Genomic DNA, 12577 nt, shown 5'->3' on the forward strand with positions numbered 1-12577 from the left:
AATTATAAACAAATCGTAAATGCACGAATTCTGCGAGTCAAAAATGGCATATTATGGCGTGCAATCACTCAAGACGTTTTCCAAACTCTGCATAATATGCCGAAAATCACTCAAGTAATTATAATCACTCTGTATTGTGTGTTTGTTTCAGATAAAAGTGGCTCCTTGGAACACGACTCGCGCCTACATTCAGGCCATGCGCGGCAAGTGCCTGCTACAGCTGACGGGCCCCGCCGACCCCACGGGCTGCGGCGAGGGCTTCAGCTATGTGCGTGTGCCCAACAAGCCCACGCAGTCCAAGGAGGAGCAGGACCAGCAGCCCAAGAGGACCGTCACGGGGACGGATGCTGATCTGCGAAGGTTATCGCTTAACGATGCCAAGGCACTGCTGAGAAAGTTTTGCGTGCCGGAAGAGGAGGTCAGTAACAAAACACTAACCACTCTTTTTTTATGGCATTGATACGTTTTTTTTGTGTTGATACCTTACAAGAGTCCCAAATGCTCTCCGCTAAATAGGGCCAGTGAGACTATGGCATCCCCCAATCAAGGTATTTGGTGAGGGTAAAGGGTATAGGGAGGGTAAGGAGATGGGGAAGTATCTGTTTATCATATCTGGTCACCAAACACAGCTTAAAAGCTAAAATTACAAATATTTGAGATGCTTTAATTGAATTCTGCGAGTAGAACGCATCTTGGCCTTTGAGCTAATAGATCATTTTTTTAGTCTTTTTATACTTAAAAATAGTATTATCGGTTGTACCTGTCTTGGGTTATCCGCCATACCCCTTGAAATGTGCAGAAATAGACTACAACAGTGTATTACTGCTGAAGACCGCCATCTTGCTGAAGTGGTATTCAAAACTTATTGAAAAAAATGGGATTTTAGATCATAAAGATCATAATACAATACAGTACAGTACATATCTATTTATTTATTTATTTATTTATTTATTCATTTTTGGGAAATCAACAGTTTACGTTTTTACAGATTGTACATAAGTAAAATAGCCAAAATAAAACCAATTACGGATTTCCTCCTTGTGACTTTACGTAAGACAGCATTAGAAGAAATAATTAAATTTATGAGAAATGTGAAGTTATAATTATATAAAATAAAAGAATTGTATAAAATAATAGAACAAAATAATACAACAAAAATAAAGGGGAAAAAAAAAAACTAAAATTTATATAAAATAAAAGATTATCGATACATTGGTAACCATAAGAATACAAACAATATTGTGCATATAAATCATATCATAACCATAACCATAAGAAGACAATGTTGTGCATATAAATCATACCATAACAGGATTATAAATACTAGAAACATAAACATCAGAAACATCAATTCAAGAAACATCAGTGAAATAATAAAAAATGTTTCAAGTGTCTAAGTTTATTTTTTTTTTTTAATACCTCTTCAAAAGAGGGTCATTACTTCTGCCCCACCCTGTAATATATGCAGAGATGTGCAAAATGGGTACCCAAAACCATTTGAAATGCAAAATGGAAATGGGTCAAAACTTTTCCATTTGAAAATGCAAAATGGTTTTTAGAAAAGCATTTCAAATGCAAAATGCAAAATACCTATTTTCAAAATGCATTAAAAATGCAAAATGGTTTCTCAGGTCAAACAATCAAAATAATTATAGAATTTTTAAACAATTTTGTCATTTAATAATGGACCTCAATGTAGAACAAACATATTACATGATGGTAAATCCAAAAACACCACGACTACGGATTATGAAACCACAAAAAATTTGCGCGGGACTAATGTTGCCAACGTAAAAACATAGAAACTGCTATCTAACATTTAATATTACAGCGTCATGGCCCCATGTTCAGTATTTGAATCAGTATTTTTTGTAATGGTATCACTCAATTGCCAGGGCTCCTGCCAGGAAGCAACTTGACAAATGTAAATTATCTCTCATAGCGAGGTTGAGGACCGACTGATATTTGGGGCTTATGAAAAAAAGATGAGTGGAGATAGTAGGAAGAATGTTGCAAAAAAGCATTTAAAATGGAAAATGCATTGAGAAAAGCATTTAAAATGCAAAATGGTTTTTAGAAAAGCATTTAAAATCCAAAATGGAAAATACCCATTTTGCATTTTACATTTCCATTTGAAATGGATTTATTTGAAATAAAGCACATCTCTGAATATATGTACGGTGGTTATATATGTGCCAATATAAAAATCACAATATTATAATAGCAATAAAGTTACAAACTAAGTATAGTAGGTGTTTAAACTTACACAAATTATAATGTTTAATGCTCTGTCTTTCGTGCATAATTAGGAAGCCTATAGTCATAAATGCAAGGTAATTTATCAACCTTAAACAAATTCAATGTTTTCCTGCTCGGACATATCGCAAATTTTTCGAAAACTGACAGTTTGTGAAATGCAACTGGTAACTGAAACACGTCAGCAGTTAGCATGACGAGTTGCTAGAGAGTGGTTCCATCGCCGTTGAAAACTGGTCTTTGGTAAGTTGCATAGTGTACGAACCGCTATTGAAATACACAAGATAGCGACTTGAGTTGCCAGTTTTTTTTGCCTCTTGAGCGAATAGCCAAATGCTTCCACTCCTCTATTGATCTTATTAAATACAGCGTGCCAGTTCACTCAACTAAATCTCAAACAAATAATGAATGTGAAGATGTCTTTCTGATGCCAAGCATTCTCTAAAATGGTACATTGAAGGATTTGTTTTCAATCTATTGTTGTATGTGTTTTATAGATCAAGAAGCTGTCCAGGTGGGAGGTGATTGACGTGGTGAGAACCCTCTCCACGGAGAAAGCCAAGGCGGGCGAGGAAGGCATGACCAAGTTCTCCCGAGGAAACAGATTCTCCATCGCCGAGCACCAGGAGAGGTACACTTTTCACACCATCCACAATAAATGCAAACTTATCAACTGTTCTTATCTGGTTTCTCTTGTTATCACTGAATATGGAATTGTGATATATATATAATACTTGTGACCAGGTACAAGGAAGAGTGCCAACGCATCTTCGAGTTGCAGAACCGAGTGCTGTCCAGCACGGAGGTGCTGTCCACAGATGAAGCCGAGAGCTCCGCCAGTGAGGAGTCAGATCTCGAGGAGATGGGCAAGAACTTGGAGAACATGCTGGCCAACAAAAAGACTACTGAACAGGTATTTTATCCCCTTTTTATTCATCCGTTACTTTAAGACAGCCAGGACCCTCAGTTTTTAGATTTCTCTTTGTCGGACGGTAAGAATATATCAGCATAAATACTTCATGCGGAAAACAAGGGTCCCATTGGAGAAAATGGATTTTAAAAAGCTATGTCTTTGAAAATAATACATATATTTTTTATATCCTTCCACAAAATTATTGTCCGAAATTAAAGCCTACTTTTGTAATATGACTCCATAAACCGAAGTTAAAATCAGTGTTGGGCCATTTAATGAAAAAAAATTAATGTACGTATTTGTGAAAAATGTATGTATTTTTTTACATTACAAAATAATTTTTTTCATTTTCGTACAAATAATTATAAAAAAAAAATTCCGCATCTTCGGTGCGATAAGTGAAATTACCCGAAATTACCCATTCTACGGGTTTAAATATAGTTTTCTTCTGATCAAATATTCTTCCACACAAAAGACAAGAATTTGAACTTGGTTCACATTTTTAAATACAATATATGTGTACATATAGTTGGGACCTTTACAAAGAGAGTGATGTAAAATTATCGGACAGCAATGTCTTTTCCGCCATTTAAGTAGGACCCACGTAAAGGGTAGAGTATTACAATATCAAAACCATCCCGCTGGAAGTGTGCTAATGATGCTCTAATTACAATAAGCTCATCTCGACACCAGAATTCCCTAGTGAGATGTGCAGCAGAGGAAAAAATATACACAAATAAGCCCTCCAATTCTTTTGAAGCCATCAATGGTACTTCCTTGCATTTTCAGCAGTTAGGGATACAGGAAAGATCTTTGAGTCATTTACAATTCTATGGTATTCTTGGAGTTGAGGTTCTTCAACCATTCAACAACATCTAGTGTTGCGTCATCCAGCATCTTTGTGCTTTTGGGGAACTTGTAAAGTGAATGTCCCCTGTGCTTTGAACTTGTCAACAATCACACAATGCAGGGTCTTTAAATACCCATTTATGCATCAACAGCTGTGACTGCTGATCTGCTTTGTGTCAAGTGGTATCTCTGTGTTAAGTGCCTTTCATTTTATTAGTTGTATTCTCTTTGACAAAGATACCTCTCTGACTATTATTAATCTGACATTGATTACCTTCCTGTGTCTGATGCAGCTGTCACTAGAGCGCGAGGAGGCAGAGAGAGCGGAGCTGCGAAGGTTCATTCTGGGCCAGTCTGATAACAAGCAAGCCCGGAACCTCAACAAGGATCCCGACCAGCCATCTTCATCCTCTCATGGTAACTTTACTTGCTTTCAAAGGGCCTAACCACAAATGGTTCAAACCCCAAACGATCTAGGCAACTACTCAATATGAATAGAAACTCTGATAGAAGTAGAACTGACAAGAAAACACGGCCACCTCAAAGTACGCATGCATTTGTGAGGGGGTAGGGAATGGAATGAACCAATAGCCATGGCATAGGAAATGTAAATTCACCTATGGTGCCAAAGTCCCACCTTGATGGGAAGAAAAGGCTCAGACATCTTAGAAGAAACGTTGTGGAATCAGGACACAGCCAAATACCCAGTGACAACCCTTTGTACGAGGATCACAGAGCAGATTATTACGCTGTGTTGCGCTTCCTCCTCCTTTAGCCAACGTTTTGGACAAGGTTAAAGTATTCATCAGATGCCCTCGTCATCTGCCCTGATGATGGACACTATAATGCTGTCCGAAACAATGGCTAAATAAGAAGGAAGCGCAACACGGCATAATAACCACCTTAATACTTTTGGTCATGAAAATCTCAAATCGTTCTATCACAACAGTTGTCTTGCGATAAATAAAAAAGTGCAGAGCTTGAAGAGACACCTAAGATTGAAACGTCACGGGTTAAATAGTTTTAAGTAATTGGGTTATAAGGTAATCAGAGGAGGTAACACAAAGGGCCTATAATGTTAGTAACGGGAGCTGTGCAGACCGTCTCCTTATCAATGGTATGATAATAATAAGCACATCATTTGACTGTCAGTGTCTAAACTTACAAATGACTTTTATTCTCCTCATTCTGTGGCTTCCCATCAGGTCGAGTCCTGCGCATAGTGCGCACGTTCCGCAACGCCTCGGGCAAGGAGTACACGCGCGTGGAGATTGTGCGCAAGAACCCCGTCATCGAGGCCTATACAAAGATACGCTCCACCAAGGACGATGCATTCATCCGACAGTTTGCCACACTGGACGATGCCCAGAAGGAGGAGATGAAAAGAGAGAAGAGAAGGATTCAGGTTGGGATGTTTCCTATACTCTATGTTATCTTATTGTAATGTCTTTATGTTGCTTTCATGTTATCTTATTGTGATGTCTTTACCTTTTGAATGATGGATAATGAATGATGACTAAGATTTTACTGTGATATTGGTAATTAACACAATGTATTATCTTGGATGACCATGATGAAGAGAAACTGGACAACATTGCACATTCTTAAATATGTATGTACATATTTAGCTAGGAGTATGCGCCCAGACTGAGTCATTTGGCAGTCCATCCACAGCGTGATTGTTAGTTAGACAGTTAATTATTTCTTGGTAATTTTTATGTTAACCTCTGTTGTGTACAATATAAAAAAATATTAAAAAAACTAAATTTTATTTAATTTAAGAAAATCCTTTATTTAAAAAAAAAAAACATTAAAAAATTGTTATTTTTTAACTATCTGTATTGTTATCCCTCTTTCACACCATCTCTCTAATGCAAGATGTCGCACTTATAAACATAAACCTACTGCCAAAGAAACATATGCATTCTAATAAATGTAACAATGTTTTCAGGAACAACTGCGTAGAATCAAGAGGAATCAGGAGCGAGAGAGGCTTGCAGGCAACACCACCACTCCCGCCTTCCAGGGCCTGTCCTCCAGCCTTCCAGGTGACACACACAACACATTGAACTCTCTAAAGGAGTCATACATATTCAGCAAAATAATGTCAGCCGGCAGACTAATGTTTAGCTGGTACACAAGGGTTAATGAGCTATAATGTGTAATTGTCACCAGGTGGCAGCAACAGCATGCTGGGTATGAGCAGTGGCGGGGAGGGTGGCAGTGGGGGGATAATGCCGCCACACCGCATCAAACAAGAGGACGCCTCGCCCAAGAGGAGGAGAGCCAAACTGAAGCCTGACCTGAAGCTGAAGGTATCCAACTTAACCTCATTTTACCACTCATCCTGTTATTGTTATAACTGTATTTTTAGGCCCACTCCTCCCACACCATGTTTTAACTCTCGACAACGTGGATCGGAACAATCGCACTCGACTAGTCGCGGTAGTCTGTCGTTGCCAACGAATTTACAAAATGTTAACAACGTGTGCTTGTGTGCGAATCCCCGCGCAGATGTGTGGCGGTAGTCGCCAAGATACTTGATTGTCTAGTATCCCTGCGAACGAAGAGCCTTATCCAACGCTTTACCATACATGGAGAATTACGTTTCTCTACAGTTGACTTATAACTAGAGATGGCAAAATTTAGCATTAATTTTCAGATTTTTTCCCATTAACAATTGGAAATTTAGCGTTTTATAGCATTTTGAGGCATAATTTAGCGTTTTGTAGCAAAATAGAAAAAAATGTATTTCCTGAATGTTTTTAGCGCATATTTTAAGTATTTTTGGTAAAATATATGTTTAACCTTCATTTGCAAGTATTTCCATGTGAAAGATTATAAATAATTAATTTTAATATTAAATTAATAAGGAAGGAAACTCTAAGTACGGGTCGAACACAAACACAACAAATGCAGATTGCGATTAACATCAATAGGCGTCATTTATTTCGCACAATTTGTGTAATTTCAAAAAGCAATTTTAGCCTACAGTACAAAAATGTTAAATATTTACACATAAAATAGTAACAAAATTATAAAAAATCGTAGGAAAGGCTTCCAAAAATGAAATAAAGTAGGCATAATACTTTTCCCTGCACGTTAGGGTGTATCGATTTTTAACTTTTTTTTTGTTTTCAATTTCCAAGTTGAGAAAAAGTTGCTACTAGGTACCACAACTTACCACAAAAAGTTTTGGATTTTTAAAAAAATGTTTAGGTCTCCCGCACAAGGCTTAAAGTTTTAATTTTTTTCAAAAAATATTTAAAAAAATTTAATTTAAAAAAAAATTAAATCGTAACTTTTGTGTTCTGAACTCATTTTATGCCTTCTGTAAGAAAATTAAAATTAATTCCGGTGGTTTAAACTTTAAAAAAAACATCGTTCATATATGTACACAAAATTACAAAATTTCATCAAAATTAACAAACTTTAAGGCTTGTGCAGGAGACCTAAAATCCATTTTTTATAAAAAAAAATCGTTTCTTATTTATTTTTATGCCCTAATATTACTGTTTTTTAAATTGGAATAAACACAAAAGTTACGATTTTATTTTTTTTAAATTAAAAAAAAATTGATATTTTTTGAAAAAAATTAAAACTTTAGGCCTTGTGCGGGAGACCTAAACATTTTTTTAAAAATCCAAAACTTTTTGTGGTAAGTTGTGGTACCTAGTAGCAACTTTTTCTCAACTTGGAATTTGAAAACAAAAAAAAAGTTAAAAATCGATACACCCTACTGCACATTCACATGAAACTACCTTCCTTATGTATTTTTCTCAATTCTTCTTTAGTTGTACTGGACTAAATATTACTGTATCAGCTTCTCCAATTTGTATGGTTCTTTGACTTCTGAAATACGCTATATTCTCGGAAAGCGTTTAAATTCAGCGTACAGTATAAATTAAAAATATTAAATATTTACACATAAAATAGTAACAAAATTGTAAAAAGAGGTAGGACAGGCTTCAAAAAATGAAATAAAGTAGGCATTTTTGAAATACAGGTAAATACAAAAAACAATGGAAATGGCACTTTACTGATTGAATGATAGCATTGCGCACGTTTCAATAGTGGGCTCCTTCATTCTCGTACGCCTGTCAGTCAATACCCGGTATTTTCGGGAAATTCGCGCCTATTTCGCTAAATAGAATAATTTAGCTGAAATACGGCCAAAATCACGTTTTTCGCATTAATTCGCGAAATAGAAATCACTGGAAACACTTTCAAATGCCTTGAAACGCAAAGAAAACTTATAAATGCCCTATTTTCGAACCATAAATATTTTTTCGCGTTTTTAGTTAAAACGAAATTTTGCCATCTCTACTTATAACTCCTACACACCTGCCTTAGTTAACTTGTACTTTAAGTTGCCTTAAGGGGGGGGCTAGGGTTAATTCGTACGAAAAAAGGCATTTTTTGTGATTTTTTTGTGACAACACAATTAAAATCTCTTTATTAAATCTAATAATACAGTAAAGTATGACATTTTAAGAATGTTGTATAAAATTTTCACGGAGAAATATTAAAAAATACGGCAATGGCAGCAATTATTCGGACGTGTCTCAAAAAAAAGTAGAATGGCGGTGCCCCTCATAACTCGGTGCTGGGTCATCTGAAATCAAAAAATTAAAGTTCATTCGTTAGATAATAGTTTTTCCCAGGTAACGCTGGGAGGGTTTTTCGAAATTTTAATTTTTCACTTTTTTGGAACATTTTGAAGGGAAAAACGCTATTTTTAGTGAAAAAAATCGGCTAATTTGTTATTGTAAAATAATAATTATTAACAAATTTGAAAAAAACTCTCCAGCGTTACCTCGTAAATTATGTACAGAAATAGTTTTCAAAATTTCAAAAGGATCGGTGCAGTAGTTTTGAAGTTATGACGGGCACCGACTTTGAAAACGTGAGTTGTGGGAAAAACGCTTTAAAGTTTTGAACACTAAAAAATCTGGTATTAAACGTTTATAAGCAAATTTTATCGGCTTACCTCACACTGAATCATCAATGCCAGGTCCATAAAGAATGTTGCTATCATCCATGATGTCTAAAGCACATTTTTGCTCCTGTCTACGACGAATCCTGCCTTCTTTAGTTTGTCTCTCAGCTTCCTGCTCTGCTCGGCTTATACGTATGGTCGGGTAGGGGTTAAAATCCGACAGGTATAAAAATACTCCTAACATTGTCAATTTTGCTCCAGTCAACTTGAAATTTGAACACAATATTCTTAACATATTAAGCATTTATTTTAAAAAATTTAAAAAAATGCAAAAAAAAATATTTTAAAACCCTAGCCCCCCCTTAACTTCTTCTCGAGTCTTTTCCTCATTGTTGACGATCGTGGCCCCTACTTCAATTACCCTGACCAACCAGATTACATACAATATATAGAGAGTTGTAAACACTGTTTTTGAATTATTTCAAAATTAAAATTAAAATTTATAGCAGAAGATACGAATCAACATATGCAATTAAAAATATTAAAATTTTGAACGCAAACAAAGTTTATAAAGTCGCTTACCGATGGTTTTTTTATGTTAACTTTAAATTACGACTTAAACCAAACTAAAAATCATTTATAATTAATAAAAAGTTATTGCCACTTCACTTTTTTTTTCGTTTTATTTATGGTAAACTTTCAAATAAAATACAAAGCATGGTGTTCTCTCTTTCTAACACTGCTTATATCAAATATCTCACCGTAATACCTAATGAGATAGCATCACTTTTAGGAGTCAGAAATTTGTCCCAAAATTCCTGTGGGGTTTAATATAATAAATACCTTTTGTGGTACTGAGTAGTTATGACTTATATTTCTGCTTCAGTCCTTTGATACGTATATATCCCTTATATTATGTGTTACAATGTTTTGCAATTTTCCAGTGCGGCGCTTGCGGCCAGGTAGGGCACATGCGGACGAACAAAGCGTGCCCGCTGTACGCTGGTTCGACGGGCCCGCTGGCCGTGGCGCTCACTGAGGAACAGGAAGAGGAGATCCAGCGCGAGATGACGCAGGAGGACGAAGAGCTCGTCAACCTGGAGGACACCAAGGTCACGCTCAGCAGCAAGCTGATCAAGGTACCAACAACCCATACTTACTGATTGATTGTTAATCCCTCCTCCGCAAAATCTATTGCCGATGCATTAAATTTATCTTATTTCTGTGCCTAATTCAAATTAAGCTTTAGATGCTCAAATCGCAAGTGCGCTCCACTGTTGAATATGGCAGCCACCTCTGGTTTGGTGCCCTAAAATACTTCTCATGAATAACCCTTGACTCTGTGCCGATACTGACGGTTCGTTTGATAGATTCCAGATTGCTGTCCTTGTTCTACCAATATTTCAATGCAATATGCTCCGACGAACTAGTGTCATTGATCCCTTCGGCACCGGTGCATAGTCAAGCGCGCACCCAACATTTGCACACGGTTGACATTCGTCACATGAAAACGGATCCTGAGACTCATTCATGAGTTCGACAGCTCGACTGTGGAACGATTTGCCGGCCTATGTGTTCACTTCTTCCTCTCCTCAAAAAGATCCTCCATATAGTGCCCCCAAAGATGACACTCGTTTGTGAGGGTCATGTTTAAAAAAAACCGGCTTCAATAAAACCATGTCAATAAGTTGGTCAATAAACATTATTGAACTGAGAAATTCAGCATGGACAAGTTCTTGTATGCTCTAAGACTTAATAGCAGTTTTATAATCCCCTTTGTTTAACATTTTCAGCAAGCTGACGAGCTGAAGCGCCGCACCATGGTGCTGCGGGTACCTCGCGACGCTGTGGGGCGCGGGGGATCCGGGCGGCGGCGCGGAGCTGGGCCCGAGCAGGCCGACTACCTGGTACGCCGGCCCGTGGAGCGCCGCCGTACCGACCCCATGGTCACTCTGTCCAGCCTGCTAGAGGACGTGCTGAACCACATGCGCCACCTGCCTGACGTGCAGCCCTTCCTCTTCCCCGTCAATGCCAAGGTAATAACTTCCATAATCTGCCATTGTTAAAATGTTATTTTATTGGTTAGAAAGCCTTGGTGTTACAGATATTTAAGGTCATTTTCAAACTGTCGTTATGAAACAGAGATGTCGACTTATAAAACTTTCGAAACTGTGCTCTAAAATCTGTTTATATACAAACTTGCTGAACTTAATTTTAACATTTAGTAAATTCGATTAATTAATTAATCTGAGTAATCCGCCACTCCAAAATCCAGGAAGTGACCAATTAGTGAAAGCGGCAAATTATAGTGCATACAAAATTTGCTAAAATTGAAAACACGTCTTTCGTAAAAACATGTTTACGCTTGCGAGAAGACTCTATTTTGTAATTGATTATTCTAACAAAAAACGTGGCAGAACAAAACAAACAGAAACACATGCGACAGTTGCTGGAATACACAGAGGACTAACCGAAATGTAATAAAACAACAATAATTAATTAACCCTGGAGACTGGTAAAATGGTCAGCAATACCAATATAGATGGCGGTATAGTATCTGTGTGTGAAAAAGTAAGATAACCCAACCCGTCACTGTACAAAGCAGATTACTGGTACTCGAATACAGACATGTGGTGGACTACCGAATTTGACATACAATACCGGGGAATTGTAGAGCTTAAGTTTGTGCTTTCATCTAGTAAAAATAACGGCAGATTGTAGTTGTCAGATTATAGAGCAGCAGATTACTGAGAAAGTACTGTAGTGGAAAAGTTTGTAAAAATTTTAGATCCACGGGAACTCTCTGCGAAGGGAGTTTGGTTATCGTTTCACTATTGTTGGAATCAACTCTTCTTGGCTTTCCTACCATTAAGTAAATTTAAAATCTTTAGTTTGCCAATCAATCCTTTTAATATATTATATCATGTTTCCCCAGGCAGTGCAAGACTACTATCGCATCGTGTCGCGGCCCATGGACCTGCAGACCATCCGGGATAATCTGCGGCAGAAGCGCTATCAGAGCCGCGAGGAGTTCCTGGCCGACGTCAACCAGATTGTGGACAACTCCAACCTCTACAACGGTACGGTCTCCTGCTGTATTATCAATCCCCCGTCTCCTGTAACCTCATTCCTATCCTTACTTTAATAGATCCTAACCTCACCAAACTTTGTGGTATTAAGAGAATAATTGCAAATTGTGTCTACAAATAATATTTATGTTCTATGAAAAAATAAACATTTATGTTTGGATTTTTAATGTATTGAAAGCTATAAACATTGCCTTCCTTGTGTTGCATTTGCTGATCTTCATCTTAGTATGGTAAAAGAGAGTTGGCAGAGATCATGATGGGAAGCTAAGGTTACATTTGTCGTTTTCCCATAAATACAGCTCATAAAAAGTGCCAAACAATTTCAGTTTGGTGAAAGCCAAGAATCTCCAAAGCTGTAAATATTTAAGGGAAGCTTATGTATCAAAACTGGACACCAGAAGGCGAAGGAGAAACTTTTTTTAATACAGTGAAACTCTCTTATAAGGTTTTCCAAATTATCAAATTTATTTGTTTACTATCAAAAACATAACAGGAGCACAAACATACTTGAATACTATTCAAGGTATTAGA

The 12577-nt window shown here is 37.0% G+C and overlaps 1 protein-coding gene across 2 annotated transcripts in view; it reads left to right on the forward strand.

The window, feature by feature from the left end:
• Positions 1 to 12577, forward strand: part of Taf1 (TATA-box binding protein associated factor 1) — a 57407-nt gene that overhangs the window by 23155 nt on the left and 21675 nt on the right. For both annotated transcript variants that reach the window (XM_089638391.1, XM_089638392.1), the window contains exons 16-25: positions 152 to 418; positions 2754 to 2887; positions 3001 to 3169; positions 4312 to 4435; positions 5224 to 5423; positions 5970 to 6066; positions 6194 to 6333; positions 9902 to 10096; positions 10751 to 10993; positions 11893 to 12037. In XM_089638391.1, the coding sequence (XP_089494517.1) occupies positions 152 to 418; positions 2754 to 2887; positions 3001 to 3169; positions 4312 to 4435; positions 5224 to 5423; positions 5970 to 6066; positions 6194 to 6333; positions 9902 to 10096; positions 10751 to 10993; positions 11893 to 12037 (1714 nt within the window). The remainder of the gene's footprint in view (positions 1 to 151; positions 419 to 2753; positions 2888 to 3000; positions 3170 to 4311; positions 4436 to 5223; positions 5424 to 5969; positions 6067 to 6193; positions 6334 to 9901; positions 10097 to 10750; positions 10994 to 11892; positions 12038 to 12577) is intronic.

The sequence above is a fragment of the Hesperophylax consimilis genome, chromosome 12 (genome assembly GCF_061612785.1).
Source record: "Hesperophylax consimilis isolate HC1 chromosome 12, BYU_Hcon_1.0, whole genome shotgun sequence".
Lineage (NCBI taxonomy): Eukaryota > Metazoa > Arthropoda > Insecta > Trichoptera > Limnephilidae > Hesperophylax > Hesperophylax consimilis.